General features: G+C 38.5%; 1 protein-coding gene across 4 annotated transcripts in view; it reads left to right on the forward strand.

Moving 5' to 3' along the window:
• RPS6KA5 (ribosomal protein S6 kinase A5) overlaps positions 1-23,083 on the forward strand; it is an 85,799-nt gene that overhangs the window by 34,360 nt on the left and 28,356 nt on the right. For 2 of the 4 annotated variants that reach the window (XM_065635291.1, XM_065635292.1), the window contains exons 6-7: positions 17,316-17,399; positions 20,108-20,211. In XM_065635291.1, coding sequence (XP_065491363.1) covers positions 17,316-17,399; positions 20,108-20,211 — 188 coding nt within the window. Of the gene's footprint in view, positions 1-16,520; positions 16,617-17,315; positions 17,400-20,107; positions 20,212-23,083 lie in introns of those variants that run through there. The other 2 variants (XM_065635294.1, XM_065635293.1) reach the window with 2 other exon arrangements.

Genomic DNA, 23,083 nt, shown 5'->3' on the forward strand with positions numbered 1-23,083 from the left:
TCTGTGTCCAACCACTTGGCTGGTCATCACCAGTTGTTTAAAATGCAATTTTCATAGCATGTCACAATCCAATTGAGAAATTGTTCATTGTTGCTGTTTAGAATAAGATGATGCTTCAAAACAATGATTTTTTTATTTTATTTTATTTTTTGGTCAGCTCAGGAGGCACCAACTTGGTGAGCTTTTTCACCTTTCCAATTTGCTTCAAGTGCCAAATGACCATAGAATGGTTGACATGGTGTTCTTTGGCAGCTCCTCATGTACTTGTAAGAAGATTGGCTTCAATGATTGCCCTCCATTGATTGTTGTCAAATTCTGCTGGCCGGCCACTACACTCCTCATCTTCAAGGCTCAGGTCTCCTTTACAAAACTTCTTGAACCAACACTGCACTGTATGTTCATTAGCAGTTCCTGGGCCAAATGGGTTGTCGATGTTGTGATTTGTCTCCACTGCTTTACAAGCCATGCTGAACTGGAATAAGAAAAATCACTCGAATTTGCTTTCTGTCTAACATAATTTCTGTAGTCTAAATATGAAATAAACAGCAAGTAATTAGTCAGTAGCAAAAAAAATAAAGCGAGAAAAACGCCTTAAAATGATGTATAACATAACCACATGTATTTAAGAATGTATTCCAATATCAAATGGAAAATTTCAACAATGCAAAAACCGCAGTTAACTTTTGCACCAACCAAAGTTCAGAACAAAGGGAAGTGACTACAACTCTGCTCTTGTTTAGTGCTGTATGAACTGTCATATCACTTGAGGGACCTGGTCGATTAGCTGTGCATTTAACTTTAGAAGACCCTTTATAATTGTCCAATTTAAAGTGATAAAGTCTGATCAGTGAAATTTGATAGGGCATCCCCTGAACACTGAGCATTCTCTTGCGAAGATGAGTTAAAATAATCCATACTGCTGATGACCGTTACTGTATCTGCTTGCATTTTAGTTAAACAGTTGTTCAGTAATGTAGACATAGCATAGTTATAAGGAGTAGATTTACATTTCTGTAAAGAGGAAAAAGTAGGAGTAAACTGAGTGGTGGAGTTAGTCCACAGAAGTTGACATTAGTTATAGATCTGTCTGGACAATTAGACAATGTTTCCCCTATTTTGGACAAGGAAATGAAACAATAGCAAAAACTTTCTGCTTTATTTGGTGTACTTCTGTTGGTTTTTCAAGTGTCCTGAAATTTAATGTTGAGAATATACCAAACACTCCAAAGACACTTAACTGAACTGGACTCATTTAATTGCAAAACTAGGTCGATAACAATCAGATGACTGACTGTGCCTTACGCCGAGAGATATCCTTTTTGCAGTGCTTGTCACAAAGATGATTCTGCTTTCCCAGCATGGAGCAGTGATGCAGAAGACTGGAACACAAAATATGCTCTGGGAGATTTTGATGCCAAAAATCTTAAAATGGCATTAAGAATTTTTGCAAGACATATTATGAAGTCTTTCAGTGACTGCCCTGAGGATATTATTTTCTTATTGTACAATAACACACCACTTAAAAATCACATTTTAAGGCGAAACAGTGATCTGTGGGTTCAGTAGCCCAGTATCTTCTAACAGATCTTAGAATAATACGTTGCTAGTTAAATTTAGAAAATTCTGTTTCATAGATTTTTTTTTTATTTATTTTTTTTTTTACCTCTTGAATTATTATGAATACCTAACTTTAATGAAACTTGGGCAACCAGGTGTGAAAAACTTACATGACCAGAGATTCATAGCCATATGAAAATGAATTTGGAACCAGATGGACTGTATTTGAGCAAAATTGTCCAATCCTACTCTACCTTTTACATCTGGTGCTCTCTGGTAATATAGATGTTTATTTGGCATCTCTTGTGCGTTTTTTTCTTTACATTTTCTTTTTTGAAAATAAATTTTTGAAGGCTTGTGGTGGCAGCTAGTAGAATTCTTCCCCAAATCAGTACTCTTTTATACCGTATAATTTTGGCTCTATCTGAAGAAAGAGGATTTTTTTTCCAGCTTTTACTTTGTATACTGTTCTTCTCTCTTTTGGTACTGTTACCTCTCTCTTCTCAACATCTATGGTTTAGGGAACAAGTCTTCCAAAAATTGGAATTTTGAGAAGAACCCAGTACAAAATGTTCATCTGGGATGACAGTGGTACATGCTTGCATTTCTCCCACACAATAATGTGCTGTTTCTGATTTTTTTTTTTTTTCTTTCCTGAAAAACTGAGACACTTGTTTTCTCTTAGTTATTTGCTTTACAAATCCATTATCAAGGCTGGTTTAAAGAATTCCTTGCAGAACTACAATTGCATTGCACTGTGAAAACAAGCATAGCCATTGTATAAATCTGTGGAAAGGGTTTCTTGAACCTGCACTCAACACTAGATGAGGGCTTAGCCTTGCACCGAGTTATGTTTTGGGGCCACAGTCGTAGAGGTAGCATGTCTCTTGGCTGGCAGTACCAGGCTTAGCTGTTCTTGCTCCTACTTTCAAGTGCCTGTTGTGCTGGCAGCTGCTGGCCGGCAAATCTCATTCTTGAAAAACTGAGTAGCCTGATTCCATGTCTGTTTGGGAATCAGAAGTCATTATTAGTGTGTCTAGCTCTGGCATGAGGTACAGTAACCAACACGGTATTTTGACTTACCTGGCTTCAAGTAGGAACAGTCACCAGGACAGGATTTTTAATTAACTTCAGATCACCTTATAAATTTATTTTTTTTATTAATTGTTCTTGAGATGACATTTCAAACTAGTAGACCTTTGATCTGCCATATTGCAACCTTTCTTGGTCTAGTCTAAACCTTTACTTTTGTACTACAATCTTCATTATGATTCTGTTGAATGCAGCAGAGTGGTATAACTAGTGTACCAGTAAACATTTTTCCTGTCTTTGTTTTTCCTCCTCTGACTCCTACAAAGATCATAGTTTTGGTTCTGATAGAAGTTACAGCTACAGAAGGAAGAATCTAGGGTAAGAGATCTCTTGAGTGAAGCTGTACTCTTTCTGGTATGGACAGCTTAATTATCCACTGTTATGTCTGGATATTATGACCAAAAAAGCTCCCAAAAGAATTAAAATTAAAAAAAACCCAAACAAACAAATGAAACACCAAAAAACCCACAACAAAACAAAAAAAACCCCCAACAAACAAAACCCAAACCCAAACCAAACAAAAAACCCCAGTCAGTTTAGCATGTACTTTGTTGGAACAGGATTTTTGAGTTTCATTTTAAATTTACATCACATCTTTGAACCATGAGAGGGCTTTTCTGTCAATTTTCACATGCCTTCCTAAATTGAGACTATAGTTATTGTTATTCTGGACAATTAAGGTGATGGTGAAGAATGTTACAGAGCTGATTTCTATGGAAACAGGTTTTTTTCTCGGTGCATTTTTATTTTTGAGGTAAATATCAATAAAAAGTCATACTATCTGGAAGTTATTTAAGGTTCACTGAAGGTATGAGGCCTGGTTCTGCATGGAATTTAGGCTTTTCATTCTTTACTTGTGATTTTCCTGAAATGCAAATTCCATTCAGCAGGTCAGCTTGTTAGTAGCAGCTCTGCTATGTGGCCTCTACAGTGTTGCAAGTAAATTTCTATTTATGAGTATTCTTTTGATTTATCCTATGGCCCCAGTTTTCCCATTAAACTTAAAGGAACTCTAATCGCTCTCTTAACCAGAAGCTTATACACAGTTTGCTCATAGCTGATATATGAGATAGTCTATGTGATACTGCTGAACTCTTCTGCTGTTCAAGTTCTTCAGCCTTGCAATCTGTTTCTAGAGGAACTGTGGTTCTTGACTAGTCAGGGAGCAGCAAGATGGGGAGACTGTGTTAGTGTGAGCTGGGAGCTAAGGCTGACAGCGAGGCAGGCGTGGATCAGTAACGTTCACTGACCAGTGGTGCAGTCCTGCAGCTGCCAAACAAGATCAGAGCAAGTCCAGGGGTGGTAAGACAGGCTCAGACCACAGGCCAGTGCTTATCAGACAAGCTTGTCGTGAGGAGGGACGCTTGAGGTCAAGTCGGGATTTGAAGTTGGTGGATCAGGATCAGTGAGTACGCAGTCAAGTACAGGCATACCTACAGCACAGCTGGCACAAGGATCAAGAATGGGAGCCTGACCTTCGTCACCCAGCTGAAGGTGGAGAAGGCCCCTGACAAGGCTCCACACAGGTTACTCAGCTGCATTGTTTCAGTGTTGGCCTTGAGCACAGATTCCTTAACCCCTTGGACTGGGGGAAGAGGTTGCAAAGCCTGTGCATAAACTCAGGGCCCTGATGTGGTTATCCTAGAAAGGTTTTTACTATTTGTGCTTGTAGCCAAAACCTAAGTTATGGCTTTCAGAACACGACATACTCTTACAGCTGTACAAAATTAACAATAATTATATTGTTCCTCGTGTTCTAGAAATTCTGCTATATTTTTTTTTATGGCCGATTGGTGTTGTTTGCTACACTACTGATAGAGCTTAGAGATGGTCTAATTAATACAACCTCAAGTTAGCTTTGATATTCTGTTATACAGGAAAAAATGCAACTTTGGACTGGAAACATTTGTTTAGAGGTATAAGCAGCTAGAGAAGGTAGTTTTACCCCAGCATATTTCCCTGGGTTAGTCAAATGAACAGTGAGACTTCTCTAGCACAGTACAAATACTGGCATCTGTTTACAGCTAGAAACAATCTATCACTTGAGCATTTGAGGAGGTTAAGAAATTGATTATATCTTGTTGAAAGGATAAGAAAATGATTTCATTTAATAATCTGTGAAAGTCTTAAGGTGGGCCCATATCCCTAGTTAAGGCTGAGTATTACTCTTGAATGCAGTAGCATAATATTTCCTTTCTAGCCTTTATTTCTCAACTAGTTATCTTTTTCTTCAATGACCTCAAAAATAGTAGAATGAATGATGCTTCTGTCAATTTCCAAATACACATTGAATTGATTAAAATTATTAGAAGGGATGGTTTAGCATGTATTGTTTAAAATGTTCTTCCTTGTTAACTGAGAAATTAGTAAACCTGTAAAATAGAAGGGTCATTTGCCATACTATCGTGGCTGAAGCGATTCCTATTATATTAATACTGATAAAGATGCACACTAAGAGACTGCAGGAACCTCACAAAAACACATTAGCGTTATTCTTCAAGAGGGTTCACTACCTATTTAGTTTGTTTCCAGTACTGTTACCTCTTGCTGCCATTTCTAGTTGTTGTGGTTTAACCCAGCAGGCAGTTAAACACCACACACAGCTGTTCACTTGCTCCCCCTTTCCAGTAGGATGGGCGAGAGGATTGGGGTGGGGGGGAGGGAAAGGTAAACCTCGTGCATTAAGATAAAGACAGTTTAATAGGATCGAAAGGGAAAATAATAACAATTGTAATAATAATAATGAAATATAAAACAAATTATGCACTATGCAATTGCTCGCCACCCAGCCAGTTCCCAAGCAGCGGTCCCCTGGCTAATTTTTCCCTAGTTTATATACTGAGCATGAACATCATACAGTCTGGAATATCCCTTTGGCTGGTCTGGCTGTGCCCCCTCCCAGCTTCTTGTGCATCTCCGGCCTTCTTGCTGAAGGTGTAAATATTGTTTGGCAACAACCAAAACATCAGTGGATTATCAATATTCTTCTCACACTAAATCCAAAACACAGAACTATACCTGCTACTAAGAAGAAAATTAACTCTGTCCCAGCTAAAACCAGGACATTAGTTCTGAATTGCAGTCTGCTTTTCTGCCTTACCCTTTTGAGTTCGACATGTGAAGTGTAACGTGCAGGTTTCATTTGGGATCACTTGGTGAAGTGTCGCAGTCCTGGCTAGCTATCTGTTAAAAGTATCTATGCAAAGAGTATTAGGACTTCTGCACCTTCAATTTAAATTAGTACCCGGAGTTCTAGTACAAAGTTAGATACTCTGTATCTTTTGCGACTGCTCTCACAAGCAATTTTTTTTTTTATTAAACTTTAATGACAGCTTACTAGGGATGTTAGTTGGCATCACTGAACCTTCGAAACAATGATACCATTTATTGTGTCTTTTGTTTGAGCAGACTGGCTTTTCCACTAGAGACTTGCAGCTAATGGAAAAGAGCAAGCAAGCTTCACCACACAAAGACCATGGGAGAAGAAGCATATGAGAAGTCACAGAAATTCTCCTGTGGGTTTCCTGTTCAGAATTTGTATGAAGCACTACTTAAACAGAATTTTTCTTAGGTACAGTTAGTATATTGATGATCATAACATGAAAGGAAACAGGCATTTGAGGAACTTTACGAGCAGTTCTGGATTTATCCAATATATCCTTGTTGCGCTAAGAGGGTTAATTTAGCAGGAGTTAAACTCCCTTGCATTCCAGCTTGTCCTCAGTATTTCACTGTGTGGCTGGGTGCAGCGGAGCTTGACTCTGGAGGGATGTCCAATTACATCAAATGCCGTCAAGTCAGCACTACAAGTCTAATCATGCTCAACAGCCAGTCCAGTGTTATGTCGAATTCACACGATTATGGACTCGCTAGTGATACAGGGTCGAATTGTGGTCATTCCATTTATGCACTTGCACAGATTCACGAATAGTATAATATAAACTATAAGTCTGAGCGCATCCACTGAGACATTCTCACGACTAGATCCACAAATAATGAGGTTTATTAAAGCAACAGGTACAAGTTCTTTTAGACTGCTGTTGATGAAATACAGTCTGCAAAAACACACTTTAGTTGCAAAAATATGTTTTAGTTGCAAGAAGTATGTATTGGTACCAAATATATATACAAATTCTAAGATGACTATGTAGTGCTACTAATGTGATTACAAATACAAGCTTGGAGTCTTAAATGTCCTGGTGAAACACAAAGTATAACCAAGTGTGCAAATCTTACCCTCCTTTTTGGAGGAGATAGTCTCAGCCCATCGACTGATCCTAGAAGTCTACAACGCTGTTTCCTCGACTTCTCAGTGGTGCTGTGTTCTCTAACTTTCTGCTATTGTTAGGGTATTTTATACTATTTTCTATGTTTAGGTGGAGCTTTAGTGACTCTAGTCATACATACTTTTGTTATTGATTGGTATAAAATCATCTTGATTCCATTTTAAAGGTATAAATTTGAAAGAATTCAGGACACGTGCTCAAGGAGGAATAGGGGCATGATGGAAACAGGTGTCTTTTGAGTTTTGATATTATAATGAGATTATAATGAGCAAAGTTCATCCACGGGACAAATGTCAACACACATGCTAGCTCAGCAACTAGAATTTCAGATGGAATGGAACATTTATGTCTTTTAATTGACAGCAGCTATGTGCATGGTACCATGTGGTTCTGTACCTACCTTGTACACAGAGCCTGGCTGCGGTATCCCCACATTGCTCCACTCCCCTGTGCTCCTTAGTGCCAGCACACTGGGTTCCCCCATGGACTAACATCCAAGAATGCAGGCCAGGTTTGGGCAGGGGGAACCATGCAGAGCAGATTCCTTACCCTCTGAGAAGCTGCCTTATGTGCTGAAGATGAGGATGTAACTTTGTTCTCAATAAGTGTATCTTGGATAATCAGTTTCAATAATTTGCCCCCTCAATAATCAATCCACAGTCCTTGCAGTCTGTAACACTGTCCAGCACAATTTACACCAGTCTTTCTGCAGATATGAGAAATACCTGGCAAGGCCAAACCTTCTTGAAGAATCTGCTGCATTAAGTCCCTTTTCTTGGTTTTGTAAAGACTTGTGAAGCATTCTATATACCTAAAGATTTTTGTACATCAGGGAAATGTTTCCTGGCACAGTTAAAACATGCTGTGCTTCAGTCTCATTGAATCATAGAATTGTAGAATATCCTGAGTTGGAAGGGTGTCACAAGGATCATCGAGTCCAACTGCTGACTCCACATGGGCCACCTAAAAGTGAAACCATGTCTCTAAGACTGTTTTCCAAACTCTTTATTTAACACTGACAGGCTTGGGGCCATGACCACTTCCCTTAGAAGCTTGCTCCAGTTCTTGACCACCCTCTCTCTGCTCCCTGTCATGAGAATATTGTAGGCAGCAATAAGGTTACCCCTCCGTCTCCTCTGCTGCTAGCTGAACAAACCTAGTATCCTCATCCGCTCCTCAAAAGTCATGTCCTCTAGTCCTTTCGCCATCTTTGTTGTCCTCTGTTGGACACATTCTAAAACTGCACACAGTACTCAAGGTGAGTGTATAGTGGGGGTTTTTTTTAATTATTTGTTAGCTATAATGTGCTTAATGCACCCAGGATATGGTTGGTCCCTTTTTTCCACCTGGCACACTGATGGCTCATACCGAGCTTACCATCAACCGAAACCCCCAGATCCCTTTCTGTGGGGCTGTACTCCAGCCTATTGTTCCCCAGTCTCTAGGTTGATCTTTAATTGCAGGAGAGATGAACTGCCTCTGGTTTCTTTCATTAGAGATCGGTTGGTGTACCTAGGAAACACTAATGACTTCAAGGACGAAGGTTCTCTCTTTGTGTTTCTCCTCCTTATAGGTTGTGGTATCCAGCAAGCAATCATCTGGGCTGACCTCCTTGAGAGCCAGAAGCACAGCAGCCCTGCAGATCTTATTTACTCTAGAACATAAGTTGGAAATGCCCTATCTTGTGCAATAATTACAATACTGTGGTGTCAAAGAAATGTTAACATCTGACATTCGTTTCTATTCCGTGTTACCCCTTCCCCAATTGTCTTATCTCTGTGCAAAGAGATCTTTTTTGGCATCTTCATCTCCCAGGAAATTACCACATGCCCTGCACCTGGTAATATAAGACTTGCCTTCCATCAGAGAAGAAAACTTGGGTTGTGAATACTTATGAATAACAGTCAAGATAATAGATTTTCATGCGCTAGAATGTTTATTCATTAAATAGAATTCAGAGCAAGGTCTTTATATTGACTGTAACATTGCCAGTTCCAAAAGGTTGATTTGAAAATTGAAATCTCCTGGAGACTGGCTTTCTTTTTGTCATATATATTACATGCAGACTGCTTCCAGTTTATTGTAGGTGAGAGGCATTTTCACAGAAGAGTGGTGGATTTCCCTTGCAGCCATGAGTATTTCATAGAAGTTGGAAACACAGCAGTAGCTCACATGAATTACATGGTGTACACAGTCATGTGAGGTATAACCTGTTAGGTTATTACTTAAAGAGAAGACCCAAGATATGCGGAGTTTTATCTAAACTGTGATTTTTCATCAGTTTGATTTTTCGCCTATATACCTGGTCTGAAAGTTCGTATGTAGCATTTTACCACCCATGCAATAAGGAGGAATTGTCCTTGACTTTAAATAGAAAGACCATGTCTGCATTAGATTAAAAACCTTGTTTAAACTTGCTCTGCAGTTTCAGAGTACCTCTAACAACAGCTAAGCATTCCTCGTGTCTTGCTAGGTCGTAATATTTTGAAACCTTCATAATGATGAGATCGGATTAAGCAATTTAATTTGCCAGCCAGCAAGTATGGACAAGCATAAGAGTCTCATAAGAATGTTGCTGAAATCTGTGGAAGAACCTAGCCAAAACATGCATAATAATTCAATTATTTCTCCATAACAAAAACGTGACAAAAACTAGTAAGTAATTCTTGTCTGGACTGGAGAATTTTTCAGTGATCTTGTGGAAAGTCAGTCCTGAAAGCAGCCCTGGAGGCTCTCAGGTAAGCTGCTCTCAGGCTGGCTGGTTCCCTTCTGCTCCTCTGCACCTTCTTGCTCTGTGTTACCAGGTGCTACTCAGTCATTGTTGCTGACAGATGAAATACGTGTCAGCCGAGGCTGCAGCTCTGACTCTAGCTCTAGAGGTTGTTTTAGTGTTCTTTGGCCCAACAGCACTTATTGTTTCTAAGTTATGGTTTTGTTGTTGGTTTTTAATATTGAATACGCTAAAGGAGTAATTCTTAAACTATTTATGTTCCTAGAATATTTTATATGAGTACAGAATGCAAGGAAATTGAAGTCCAAGACAATTTAATAGCTGAGGTGTGCCCTTTCCCTAATATTGTGTAGTTTTAATTTCTTGTAATTCTTACACTGGAAATTATGTACTGTAGGATTTAACCAAACTTTTTAACCGTGTCCTACTATTGCTTCTATTAGCAAGAAGTTACTATTAGCGAACATATGCACTACTAGAGAGCATTTAGATAAGAGTAGCTTGGATTTTATTTTATTTAGTTGTGAAATTCATTTAAGGACTCAAGTTTCATAATTTGAAGGAATATTATAGTAGTGTGGTTTCAGAACGTTTCATATCTAATGTTCAGCGTAGTAGTCTAGCTCAGTTAAGAACAAAGTACTTGTGTGTTAAGCAGTTGGAGAACAGAAGCGATCTGTTCTGTTTCAAAGGTGACCTTTCATGTAGTTGAAGAAGTGGGTCCTAATTGTGAATGCTGAAAAGAATGGCTTCAGTGAATACTTGGCTAATCCTCTGGCTAAAATATGTTTGCACAAATACTATTGTGAATAAAATAAGACATAGGATTATAGAACCCAAGTGTCTGTTGGAGCAGTGGCACATGTTCTTTGCAGTTTGTCATGTTGAAGAAGTACTTTGAAGGCCATATATTTAAACGTTAAATAATATGTCTCTGGTTGGCAGAATGATTGTCTTAAGACACTTGAGTGCTTTCCATATCTGCATTACACAGATGCTCAAGCTCTGAAGCATTTCCCCAAAGCGGTATTTGTATGGCAAATAGATGCTGTTCTTAGACTTGGTGCACGTGTGTAGAACAGAACTTGGAATATGCCTCAGTATTCTGAGCCAGATACTCTAGGCAGAGCATCTGGTTAGTCTTTGCAGGTGTGTTGCTTTTTTCATTTTGTTTTGGTTTGTTTTGTTTCTTGTTGTTAGTATTCTGTTAGCTAGCTTTAGCCCAGGCTTTCCAGCATTCACACCTCTGTAGTCTTCTTTCATGGTTTTGTTTGGGTGCTTTGCTTTGATGCGTGTGTTTGTTTTGTTCACAAGGCCTCTGAAACAAGATCTTTTGGATTCTTAAGACTTTGATCTTTTCTTTGTTTTTGCTCCCATTTTTCCAATGGTCAAATGGCATGCTCTGATTTGCTCAGTCTGTCTCTTCCACAAACAGACAATAGGTGCATTTTGTGCTTAATGTTTGTATACATTGTATGTTTCTCTTGATGTAACTTCTGGTGACCTGCAGAAGTCTAAACAGAAATCTTATTTTCTTTGGTACTCAGCAGCAAAACACTGAAGACGTCACTGACTCAGGACGTACCCAACACATCAGTCCTTGCCTGCTTGTGTTTTGAACTCAAGATGTAGGTCATCTTCTTTTGCTCTGGGGCTGCTTTGGAGCTCCAAAAGCTATTCTCTGTACTTTCCTTCAAGCTGTCTTGAATGCCCTGTCTGCCATGCTATGAGTAAGCATGGCAATCCCAAGATTCACTTTCCAGTTATGCAGATATCAGTTTCCAGAGGATATGATTGGCTTGGTTTTTTTTTGAGTCCCTGAACTAATGATGTTCTCTGCTTATTGAAGGAGTTCTAATACCATGTAGCAGTCCCATGGGATCTTGTCCTCTGCTCTAAGAAAACTCTTTTTCTTTACAAATGCTAGTTTGGCCCTGACATTCAGACAGATGTATCCCTGTGTCCACCTAGCTGAAGATGTCTTCAGCCAAGTATTAAAACACAGTTTGTTTTACAGATGCAGATCTTCAGGTGCATGTGCTAAAATAATGCAGGGCTTCACCCCCTAGGTGTTGGGAAACACCTGTCCTGAATCTGTCGTCTCTATTTCTTTGCCCTTTTCCTATGCTCTTTTGGATGTGTTAGGACTTTGAATGAGACATTTTCACTGGAAACTAACACTGTCCTTCCAGCACAGTAACTTCTTAAATCAGACATAATGGAGTAGCCCTTTGTCCAGATAGTTGGCTGCCAAAAGGCAGTTTGGCCCAGCAGAGGTAGATGAGCCTTTCAGGAGCATGTTGTGCTTGTGTGATTCCTTGGCTCTCCTGAAGTCTCATCTAATTCCTGTGGTTCACTTTGGAATTACAATTCTTCTCCCAAATACCCTGTTATAACCTGTTGAACAGTTATGAGACTTAATAACTGTCTGAGCTACCACGGCACATATTGCTAAACCTGGTTTGCAGTTCTGTAGACTAGGATGTGTACTCTCAAGGACACATCTTTATGTTATAGTAGTGACTATTTCTCTGTCAAGCTTTTCCTGTAGATGTGATGAGTTTGATTAGTCTCTGCAGAGAAATGGAGTTTCTTCCTCTTGCTTTTTTTTTGCCATCGTGAACTTGTTTTTTTTTTTTTTCCTTGATGAGGGAGCTCATTAGATAGCTCTGAAGGCATAAGTCCTCTCTGTCTTTGAGAAGGAAAGTTTACACATGTGCTTTCTGCAACTTCAGGTAGTTTCAAATGCCTGCCTAGCCATTCCTTGATTATAAATCAGGGTACATGATGATACCATGTGATGATACCATGATAGTGCAAGACCTTCATCCTTTTGTCAGAACTTCTGATTGAATTCTGGAGCTAGGTTTTTTGATCTCTGGAAATGGTGTAATTGTGGTCAACCTGCCAAGGTCAGTGTACATAGTCTTGGCAAAGAAGACACTGCTCTGAGTTTTTTTTCCTTTGGTGAAGTGACTGTCTTCCAGGACGAGCGCTAATCCACATTACACCTCTCCGTCATGGACAGTCACAGAATTCTCATTCTGTCCTAAAGCTGCCCAGTGACTAGGTGCTGCCAACATTCCCTGGTTGGAAGACAAATTATGTCCTTTCTTTTTTTCATGAAGGAAAAGGAAAATGAGATGCTAAAATAGATAACCTGGAGAATAGGCTGCAGAGATCTCATAGACATGGTATTGAAAGTGCCCTAGCAAGCTAAAGCAGTTACATTTCACTAGGATGCTCCCATCAGTCAGAATGATTGCAGGGAACTCAGAGGGCAGTGCACTGTCTTTTATATTGCCTTAAGTGGAGTGGGAAAAGTTAGAGGTCTGCCCCATGTGTGGTACTAGAGTATTTATTAGAAACATTCTGGTAATACATATTGGCACATCTGCAGTGTCAATGTGTAGCTCATCTCAAAGAATAAGTGTTAAGAGAGTATAACTTGTTTTTCTAATTTAACAGAGGGATGGTTTAACAAAGTGAACTGCCTGGCTGTCCAGGTGAACCTATCTATGTTCACTGATCAAGAACTCTAACAAAATTCTCGTTGTATCAGTGGCTTCATGAGAAGTTGTTGCACTCTTAAGCAGCTAACCAGTTTGAAGCAGCCACTTCGTATACATTTACTAAAAACTGCTATTGCATAAACATTCAGGAATGATGCTGAACTTGGTAAAGAAAAAAACAGAAATCAAACCCAGCCGTTGCACGCTAGAGGACTGAACACTGTCTCCAGTTTATCTATAACACGGAAGCACGGCTGATTGCAACGTAATGGCACTCTTTTGAAGACAAAGTCAATATTGTCATATGAAGTTATAAGAGATGGGTCAGCCACACTTCTGTTTCCTTCCATTACTGTCTGATTGCTTGCTGTTCTGCAACGGGGAACCACAATGTTTAAGGCTTGCATGCTGAGTGAGGGAAGAAAATGAGCATTCTGCATTATGCAGAAAATTCTTAAGCTCAAGTATTTGCAAGATGTGCGTGTACAGTGAGAATTCATCTGCAGGTAATCAAAGTTCAGTTGGTGTTTAATAATTTCCTTTCTTGTCTTACTTCTCATAACATAAAAGCATTAATGTGGATTCCGGACTTTGGATTCATGGTATAAAAATGAATTAAATGTAAATTAGGGGGAGGGAAAATATAAAATGGGGTTTGGTTGTGATTTTTGAAATTTTTGGGAGGCTGCATACTTGATTTGTGAGTGAGATGTGATTTCACAAATGCATGGTGAAATACAGCTCACAGTGACTTTTTGTCACAGAATCAGAGGATGGTTGAGGTTGGAAGGGACCTCTGGAGGTCACCTGGTCCAACTCCCCTGCTCAAACATAGTCACTTAGAGCCAGAAGTCACAACCATGTCCAGAAGCCTTCAGAATGTCTCCAAGGAGGGAGACTCCACCACCTCCCTGGACAACCCATGTCAGTGCTCAGTCACCACCACAGTAAAAAAGTGTTTCCTGATGTTCAGAGGTGTTCACTGTGTTTTCAGTTTGTGCCCATCGCCTCTGGTCTGTCACTGGGCACCACTGAAAAGAGCCTGGCTCCCACTTCTCTGTACCCTCCCTTCAGGTGTTTGTCCCCATTGATGAGATCCCCCCCAGGCCTTCCCTTCTCCAGGTGGAACAGTCCCAGCTCTCTCAGCCTTTCCTCTTGTGCTTCCATACCTTAATCTTCTTAAGGGCAACTCTGCTGGACCCTCTCCCATATGTCCATGTCTCTCTTGTACTGGGGAGGCCAGAACGGGAGAATAAAGGAAACTGTCATTTGAAGTAACATTATTTGAAAATGGTTTTAAACTTACATGTAACGCATAAGAGTAAAGACTATTAGTGACTGCCTACAAGAGGCATATTTAACAATGACAAATTTACATACGTACTCTTAGTGAAACAATACTATAAAAACCATGTTCTGTAAGAAACAGCTAGATGTAGTAGGTGGGGCTTGCAATTTAATAAAACACAACATAAATGGAGCGGTGTGTAACAAGTAAGTATCCAGATTTTGTGACTTCAACTGTCTGAAGTCAGGACTTTCTGCAGCATCTTATGAAGGCCAATCTATGTCAATTTGTAGTTGAGTCAGAACGCTTTGCTTTCAGATAGTTGGCCTTATTAATGTTCTGGGCAGTGCTGTGGTCCTCTGAGCTTTTTGTGTGGTTAAATAAGAAACTATTTAGAGTTGGTATCAGAGTGTTTTTTCTTAATGCTCACGCTGCAACAGCCAGAAGCTGGTTCCAGCAGGGCTTCTGGAATATGATGCTGGTATATGTAATGGCAAATCAGTTTTGATTATGGATAAAATGCTCAGTGGGACCATTTTTTTTTCCTTCCTGATGCTGAGTTCCAATTTACTACTTAATTTCTCGCTAAGAACTCTGTGATGATCATCCGCTTGCTTCTTCTTGGCTCTGTTCAGCCTCAGATTTCAGCAGGAGACCACTTCTAAACTGAAAAGGCAGCAAGCGCTGAAGTACTTACCTATGTGAATTAGGAGTTGGAGTTTTTGTAAATCTCATGACAAACATATCCCAGAGTGTTTTCTTTATAAATGCCTCTTTGTGAATTGCAGTATGAGTTTTTCATATTGAAACTTAATTGTAAAAAATTATTTTAAATGATACAATACCAATTATTTAAACTTACAAAATTATTTTGGGGGTTTTAAACAATGCATTTTGCAAGGGAAAAAATACTTCATACATGAATTTAAGAAAGAAGTAAAACTCATTTTCAAATATTATTTCGGAAATTCCATCTTTCATATTAAAAGCTAAAATTATTGTAAATGGTAAAAGAAGGAAAAAAGTAAATATAATTGAAAATCAAACCCACCAATTATGTATAGTAAGGATTGTAATTGTTCACCAAAGAAGCTACTACTAATAATTCTGCATGTTTTGAAATGTTTAGAGTGGGCCTTCTCACCAGCAAAAGGTACCTGAGATCATAAGGATTCTCCTGTACTTCTCTATACATTCATACACAACTCCCCAAGCAGTTTCTTGTCACTGGCATATCTTGTAGCCCGGCTTTACTACACAACGTGGAGACAAAAAGGACATAATTTCCTGGATGATTTGCTGAATTGGCAGCTAACTAGATAACAGTTTTCATCCATTTCTTTTGATAGAGTAGCATTATAAATTGTTTCCATAGATCTCAGCTTGGCTGCACTATCTTTACTCTTTGGAGAGGTAGCAAGCGAAGAACAGTCTCGTTTTGTATTTTTCACTCCCTTTTCCTCCTTTCCCTTCTTCCCCCCTCCCTCCCTCTTTCCCAGCTGAAGGAAAAATGGACAGAGGGATATATGAAGAGCTTTAGGTTGCCTGATGCCAGGATGGAGGGCTAGGAATTTCTGAAATTTTTTTTTGCTTGTTTTTGCTTTTTATCACACTATTTTTCTTTTAAATAACAGGTACTGGAAAAGATAATCAAAGCAAAACAATAGATGTGTCAAAAGAAAGTTGAATCACAAAAAGTTTATTATTTTATGGTTTTGTCTCAGAAGTTAACATTTCAAGTAAATATTGGAACAAAATGAGGCCTCTTAACTGAGGATTTTACCCCCCAAAACCAGTCACAGTATATGTATTTTAATAAATACAGTTTAATAATATGCTGTTGGACTGTTTAATTTTTATGCCTCAGGGTAGCACTGAGCACTATTTCTACTTTTAGAAGCTTCCTCTTGTTAGTGTAGTACATTCTCTTATATAGCACCTGTTTTAAACTCCAAATCTGAATCTACAAATGTAAAACCTGACTTTTGAAATATTTGCTTTTTTGAACACTCTTCTTTAAAGGACCTATCAGGATCTCTCCCCAAAATGCTAGAAGCTTGAAGGATAAGGGAGGAACAGTGTTGCATGGCCCAAACACATGTGCTTTCGTCATTAGCAAGGTACAGCATGACCTCATGTTGACCTCAAAGGTAAATCGCTAACAGGGAACAATTATACATGCCTGTGAAAGCAGCTTAGTTTTGAACATAATCAAGACAATAACTTCAGTGTGTAGAATAAAATTAAATTTACAACTCTGTCTGTCTGCCTTTCTCTTTCTCTCTCTTTTCTCCAAGTCTCTTCTTGAGAGAATGTTGTGGGTTTTATATATGTGTGTGTTGCAAAAGAAAATTACTTTTCTAGAGGTCATAATAAATTCCTAAATATGGGGAACCCAAAGGATCTCGTATCCAATTTAGTCAAATTGTACATCTTAAAATGAAATGCTCTTTTTAATGGAAAGGTTTCACTTTTTGTCTAGAGTATTGATATTGCAGCCTTCAGAATGTGTGTCTATATTACCTTGGGGAATCTTGTGTAGTTCTGAAATGTAGAGATCACTTAGACTTATGGGAAAGTTTTTAAAGTATCTACACATTGATTTTTGTGTGCTTATCTTAAACTGTCACACAAACCTATGACATTTTATTTTTTTGTAGAAGACTGTAAATATTCTGTAGCATTATGTGATATATCTCTGCATACGATGCCTTATGATTTAGCTAGCAGTTCTGAGCTATTTGGAGAAGAATTGCTGCCAGCATCTTGGAACTGTTAGCCATATCTGTCCCATATGATTTGTATAATATAATTGTTTGACGTGAATGTTATTTTCTTTTTTTTGCTAGAATGAGAGAGCGTATTCCTTCTGTGGAACGATAGAATACATGGCTCCAGATATTGTAAGAGGAGGAGATGCAGGACATGATAAGGTATGCTCTATCCAAGTTTATTATTGGAAAGAAATCAATTCTTTAGGCAATGCTGTTGTTCAGCTTGAGAGTTTTTTGTAAAATATGATAGTGTCTTATTTAAACATGCCTTATTTCAGCTTGTCCTGAAATGGATTATTGCCTATATTTAAAAACAGCAATATGATGTATTGTTAGTTTTTAGTCTCAAGTAAAAGGCATATTTATAAAGGTGTTGAGGGTTATTTATGTTGTATTCAAAATTTGTTCTGAATGTGCAGTGGGACAAAAAACTTAGCTGACACTTTCTTCCTTTTAAATAAAAAACTATTTAGTTCAGAGTGGAAAAATGACTATATTCTGGCTAGTCCTGGTATATTTTTGAAATCGTACATCAGAGAAATCTGTTTTCTTTCTTGAAGTATGGAGTGGGTTATTAATGTTATAAATGTTCTCAGATTGTAAAAATCAGTTGTGTTTAGCTTGAGGTTCAAGTTTTATTATGAATTAAAGTGTCAGTAATTAATGGGAAGGATCAAGATAACCATAATTCACAGATAATATTTGAAACCTATTCCCCAAAAGAATTTACAATATTCCTAGATACGTTATTCTGATTACTCGCTATACTGAGAAGTTTCAGAGAATATTTAATCTCTGGGGTTTTTTGCTGTAGATTGAGTTGACTTTCTTTTGGATGTCACGAAATATAGTTGGTCACAGTTCCTCTTCTAACAGCCTTTTCAGCCCTGGAAAACCTCATGTTGTGCTCCATCTCCTTTTTCTAGACTAACTGGACTCAATCTGACTTTTGCCTCAGAAGGTTCTTTCTTTTTCTCCCTACATTCTGCTTCTCTTTTGCTCTGAGTTTGCCTGTGTATTTCTGCAGGTGGGGAGCACTGTAGGGGCACCGTATTTCAGCTGGAAGTCGGCAGTTTGAAGGACAGCAGAATGATTACCTCCCAGATCCTTCTCTTAAACTTAACATAGAATGTGCCTTGTCTTTTCACTTCATCATTGTCTCACACCTACTTTGTATTCCATTCTAACCTCTACATCTTTATCTACTGTACTGCTTGCCTAGTCATTATTAAAAATGGAATTTTACAGACCTGCGAGTTTAAGCTCTTTCCTGCATTCTATTTCTTAGTTTAGTCTTGCCAGTTTCAGAGCATCTCTCCAAAGCATCAGTCACTTTGCATTGTGATTCTGTCTCCTGGAGTCCTTACAAGTTCAATATTGTTACTGATTTTATTAAAGAGGAATCTCTGTTCTGTTATCTTTGATTCTATCTGATACTTTCATTAGATGTAGTACAGAGCCATACAGTATTCTGTAAGAAGTAGCTTCACGGTTTGATACCAAATGTGAGCAAATAAATAAGAGTGATTTTGCAGTTACCTGTGTGATGGTAATTGTTTACACCACGCACTCTTTGCCTGCTGTTGGCAACGTCACGTGATGCACTGTTAGAAGGATTTTAGTGTTTTTCATACTTACTGCATATCCAGCAACTCAAAGATCTTATTTAAAAAAAGAGGAAATGAGATTGATTAATGAGACCATAGCGTACTAAAGCAATGTTTTTGATTTGTAGTTTCTTCTAGATAGGTGTGTTATTTATCTGAAAGAGTTGCTCTAGTTTTTTTTTTTTAAGTTTAATTTCTGATTCTACAGATCCTCCGTTTCCTTTGGAAAAACATATGCCGTGAGAAAGTTCTTCTTTGGAATTTTCTCTGATTGTGTATTTGCAAATATGATTCCTAAGAGTACAAAGACTTCTTCAGCTAGTTCTTCTAGGCAGTCTCGGCTGAATATATGAAACATCAGATTTAGTGTATCTTGGAGCAAAAACTTAAAATTTGAGGCCAAATTGTCATCATTTCACTAATTGTCTTCCTGTATTGTATTAATGTTGTCAACATAAGTAAAGCAGAACTTTCAGAAGTTTCACTGAGTTGCAAATTTCATGGAAGTAAAACTGAGAAGTTCAAACACCTGTAGTTAAACTAATTCTGTTGAAATGACTAAACTGCTTCCTTTATTATTCATAGTAGCATCTTTTCTTTTGAAAGAGAGAAATACTTTGTAAGTTAGGAGGTATCAGAGATACGAATAATATGATTAGTACATAGGAAGTCAAAGATCACATATGTTGCCAGGGAATATAAAATAAAATTCCGTAACATGATTTACTGTGCCCTGTGCTCTTAAATTGTGCTTTTTGAAAGTTCTTAAGTTTCATCACATATGTTGCCAGGGAATATAAAATAAAATTCCGTAACATGATTTACTGTGCCCTGTGCTCTTAAATTGTGCTTTTTGAAAGTTCTTAAGTTTCATTCTCAGGTTCCTGAAAGTTTAGGTTCCTCTACTTCTTAGCAAGGTTTAGGTTTCTCTGTTATTTAAAGTACATTTTAGAATTCTTATCCCTTCACAATGGTAGAAATAAAAAAGAACTTTAGTAGTCAGTGGAAAGAGTTCGTCTTGAGAAATCAGTTGAAGAAGCTAAGTGGAGAGATTTTAAAAGAAAATTCATTTATACTAGAAAATACCTCCAATCATTACTGCAATTGTTTATGATTTATTGTATCCAGGTTTGCTTTTGTATAGATAGGTGGGCTTTTCATTTGCTGGTTGCTTTCTGCATGCATTTTGTCTTGTTCCTTCTCGTGTTAGCAATTTTACTTCAATGTATCATAACATACATAACTATTTTTGTTCTATAGGCTGTTGATTGGTGGAGTGTTGGTGTTCTTATGTATGAATTATTAACTGGAGCGTCACCATTTACAGTTGATGGAGAGAAGAATTCCCAAGCAGAGATTTCTAGGTAAGATTCAAAACAGTAAAGTATATGTGCTCGCTCACAAAGTGATGCTTCTGCCAGAATATGTGTTTTGTGAGAGTTTTAATCTAAAATTTAGAAAGAAAGTGCTGCCAGGGTAACATTTTATGTGCTCTGGTTCTGTTTAGCAGAATGACATCTAGAAGCAGATAGGTTTCATTAACCTCAGCAAGTTATTGAAATAATCGACTGGCCTTTACAAAAGGCCTGTTCTGTTTAAACTACAGTGAAACAACAGCTTTGTAGATATTCAACCCTCTTACATGTTTACTGTTGAAAAGGAAGTTAAATGAAATATGTAATCATATCCAAATAGAATTATCACATTCAAAATCTTGATACATAATGAACCATATATTCAGCTAGAGAGATTTTTGTCAGTTCTTGCTAGATCACTCCATCAGACTACTGGCTTAAAGTGTCAGGATGTACCCTACTCCCACCTTTTTGTCACAGGTAATATTTTATTTTTTTTAGTTTATAACATGAAACAAAGAATGTGATCTTTTCTAGCCATACTTCCATATCTCAGAAGAAATATCTATGATACTTATGGAAATGAAATAACCTATACCATTCTTACATTTTACATGTAAACTCTTCCTGACTGTCAACTTTGTGATGTGCAGTAATCTCCACACTTTAAAGGTTAAAGGTTTGTTTTCAGTACCCACGTAAAAGCATTGGAGCATTTTAAAAAGACAAAGCAATGAGTATACCCAAACCATATAACCGAAATCTCTCCCAAAAAATGAGCGTTTCGTATTACTGCATTTCTCTTGGTCTGGGGAGCTAAGGACTTAAATCGCACAAATGAGTAACCACTGTCGAGATCAGCTTGTAAGTCCAGTCCCCAGACTAAGAATAGTCTTGCTCCTATTGGAATCTACTGGAATATATTATTATGGTTCTGACCTTCACCTCAATTCACTTGATATTTAAAGTTATAATGGGCAACAGAGCATACATCAATTATTTAGATAGTTTATTTTACTTCTGTTATAAATTCAGTAAATATCTTGAAAGTTTGAGACCTGTTTATTAGCTTCTAAGTCTCTAACAGAACAGGAATCTTAGAGAGACACTAGAAAAAATACAGGGGGGAGAAGAGAGGAATCCATTAAGGAAGCAAAATTGAGGACTTCACCCTCTTGGTCATTATGATGAAACTTAAATTAACTCTTTCTGACCTATTTAAAGCTAGAAATTTTGTTGATTGCTTACTTATGCCATGTCTGAATTGGTAATTTTGACTCTCAAGATCTACTAAATGAAACACTGAAGGAGTTACAAATTTTTTAGAGAGAACCTTGACCTGAATTTTGCAGGCTGAGAACGGTAGGGAGCAGAACTACATCTCAGAGAAGATGGAAAGAAAATATATTTCTAAGGAGTGAAGGGAACTGTGTAGAGTTTGCTGCAGCTTGGGAAGCTGTTGACTTACTCGCTTGCGAGCATGCCCGAAAGAAATGATCCTCCCTTCCCGACATACTAGCTTGTTAAATTTAGAAATTATTGTTACTGTATTCATGGCTCTTCAGAAACGCCCTCCTTGTATTTATCTCTAGCGTGAGTACACTGAGCTCGTTCAAGAAATAACAGGTGAATTTTCAGTATCTGTCTTTATCCTAAGCTAGTCTGGCCTAGAGGCCAGATAATTTTGTCCATGAGGATACATTCACAATTTATACTTAATGTCTCTTTTTGAGTGTTAATTCTTCCAATTATGTCTGCAGCCTTTTCTATATGAGTTTTCTGTTGAACTGAGAGGCAGGCCCTAGACAGTTTTACACTTAAATGGTTTCCACATTCTCTCCCTGACTATCTTTGATCTTTCTAGTTTCATTTCCGTTCTAAACTGATAAAAAACTGAACTGAAGATAATTTCATCAGATGAAGGAATTGAGTGTACTATCAGCAAGTTTGCTGATGACACCAAGCTGGGAGGGGTGGCTGTCACGCCAGAAGGCTGTGCTGCCATCCAGCGAGACCTGGACAGGCTGGAGAGTTGGGCAGGGAAAAATTTAATGAAATACAATAAGGGAAAATGTAGAGTCTTACCTCTGGGCAGGAACAACCCCAGGTTCCAGTATAGGTTGGGGAATGACCTATTAGAGAGCAGTGTAGGGGAAAGGGACCTGGGGGTCCTGGTGGACAGCAGGATGACCATGAGCCAGCACTGTGCCCTTGCGGCCAGGAAGGCCAGTGGCATCCTGGGGTGTATTAGAAGGGGGGTGGTTAGTAGGTCGAGAGAGGTTCTCCTTCCCCTCTACTCTGCCCTGGTGAGACCTCATCTGGAATATTGTGTCCAGTTCTGGGCCACGAAGATGATGAAGGGAGTGGAGCATCTCCCTTATGAGGAAAGGCTGAGGGAGCTGGGTCTCTTTAGCTTGGAGAAGAGGAGACTGAGGGGTGACCTCGTTAATGTTTATAAATATAAAAAGGGTGGGTGTCATGAGGATGGAGCCAGGCTCTTCTCGGTGACAACCAACAGTAAGACAAGGGGTAATGGGTTCAAGCTGGAACACAAGAGTTTCCACTGAAATTTGAGAAAAAATTTCTTCTCTGTGAGGGTGACGGAACACTGGAACAGGCTGCCCAGGGAGGTTGTGGAGTCGTCTTCTCTGGAGACATTCAAAACCCGCCTGGACGCCTTCCTGTGTAACCTCATCTAGGTGTTCCTGCTCCGGCAGGGGGATTGGACTAGATGATCTTTCGAGGTCCCTTCCAATCCCTAACATTCTGTGATTCTGTGATATTTACAGTTGCCAATGGTAATGAAATCACTAGCACTGGCACAGAGATATGAGTTAATACAAACTTCTTTCTTGATGGCAAAGTTATTCTAAACAGAAAT

This window comes from Caloenas nicobarica, chromosome 5, assembly GCF_036013445.1.
Source record: "Caloenas nicobarica isolate bCalNic1 chromosome 5, bCalNic1.hap1, whole genome shotgun sequence".
NCBI classification, from domain to species: domain Eukaryota; kingdom Metazoa; phylum Chordata; class Aves; order Columbiformes; family Columbidae; genus Caloenas; species Caloenas nicobarica.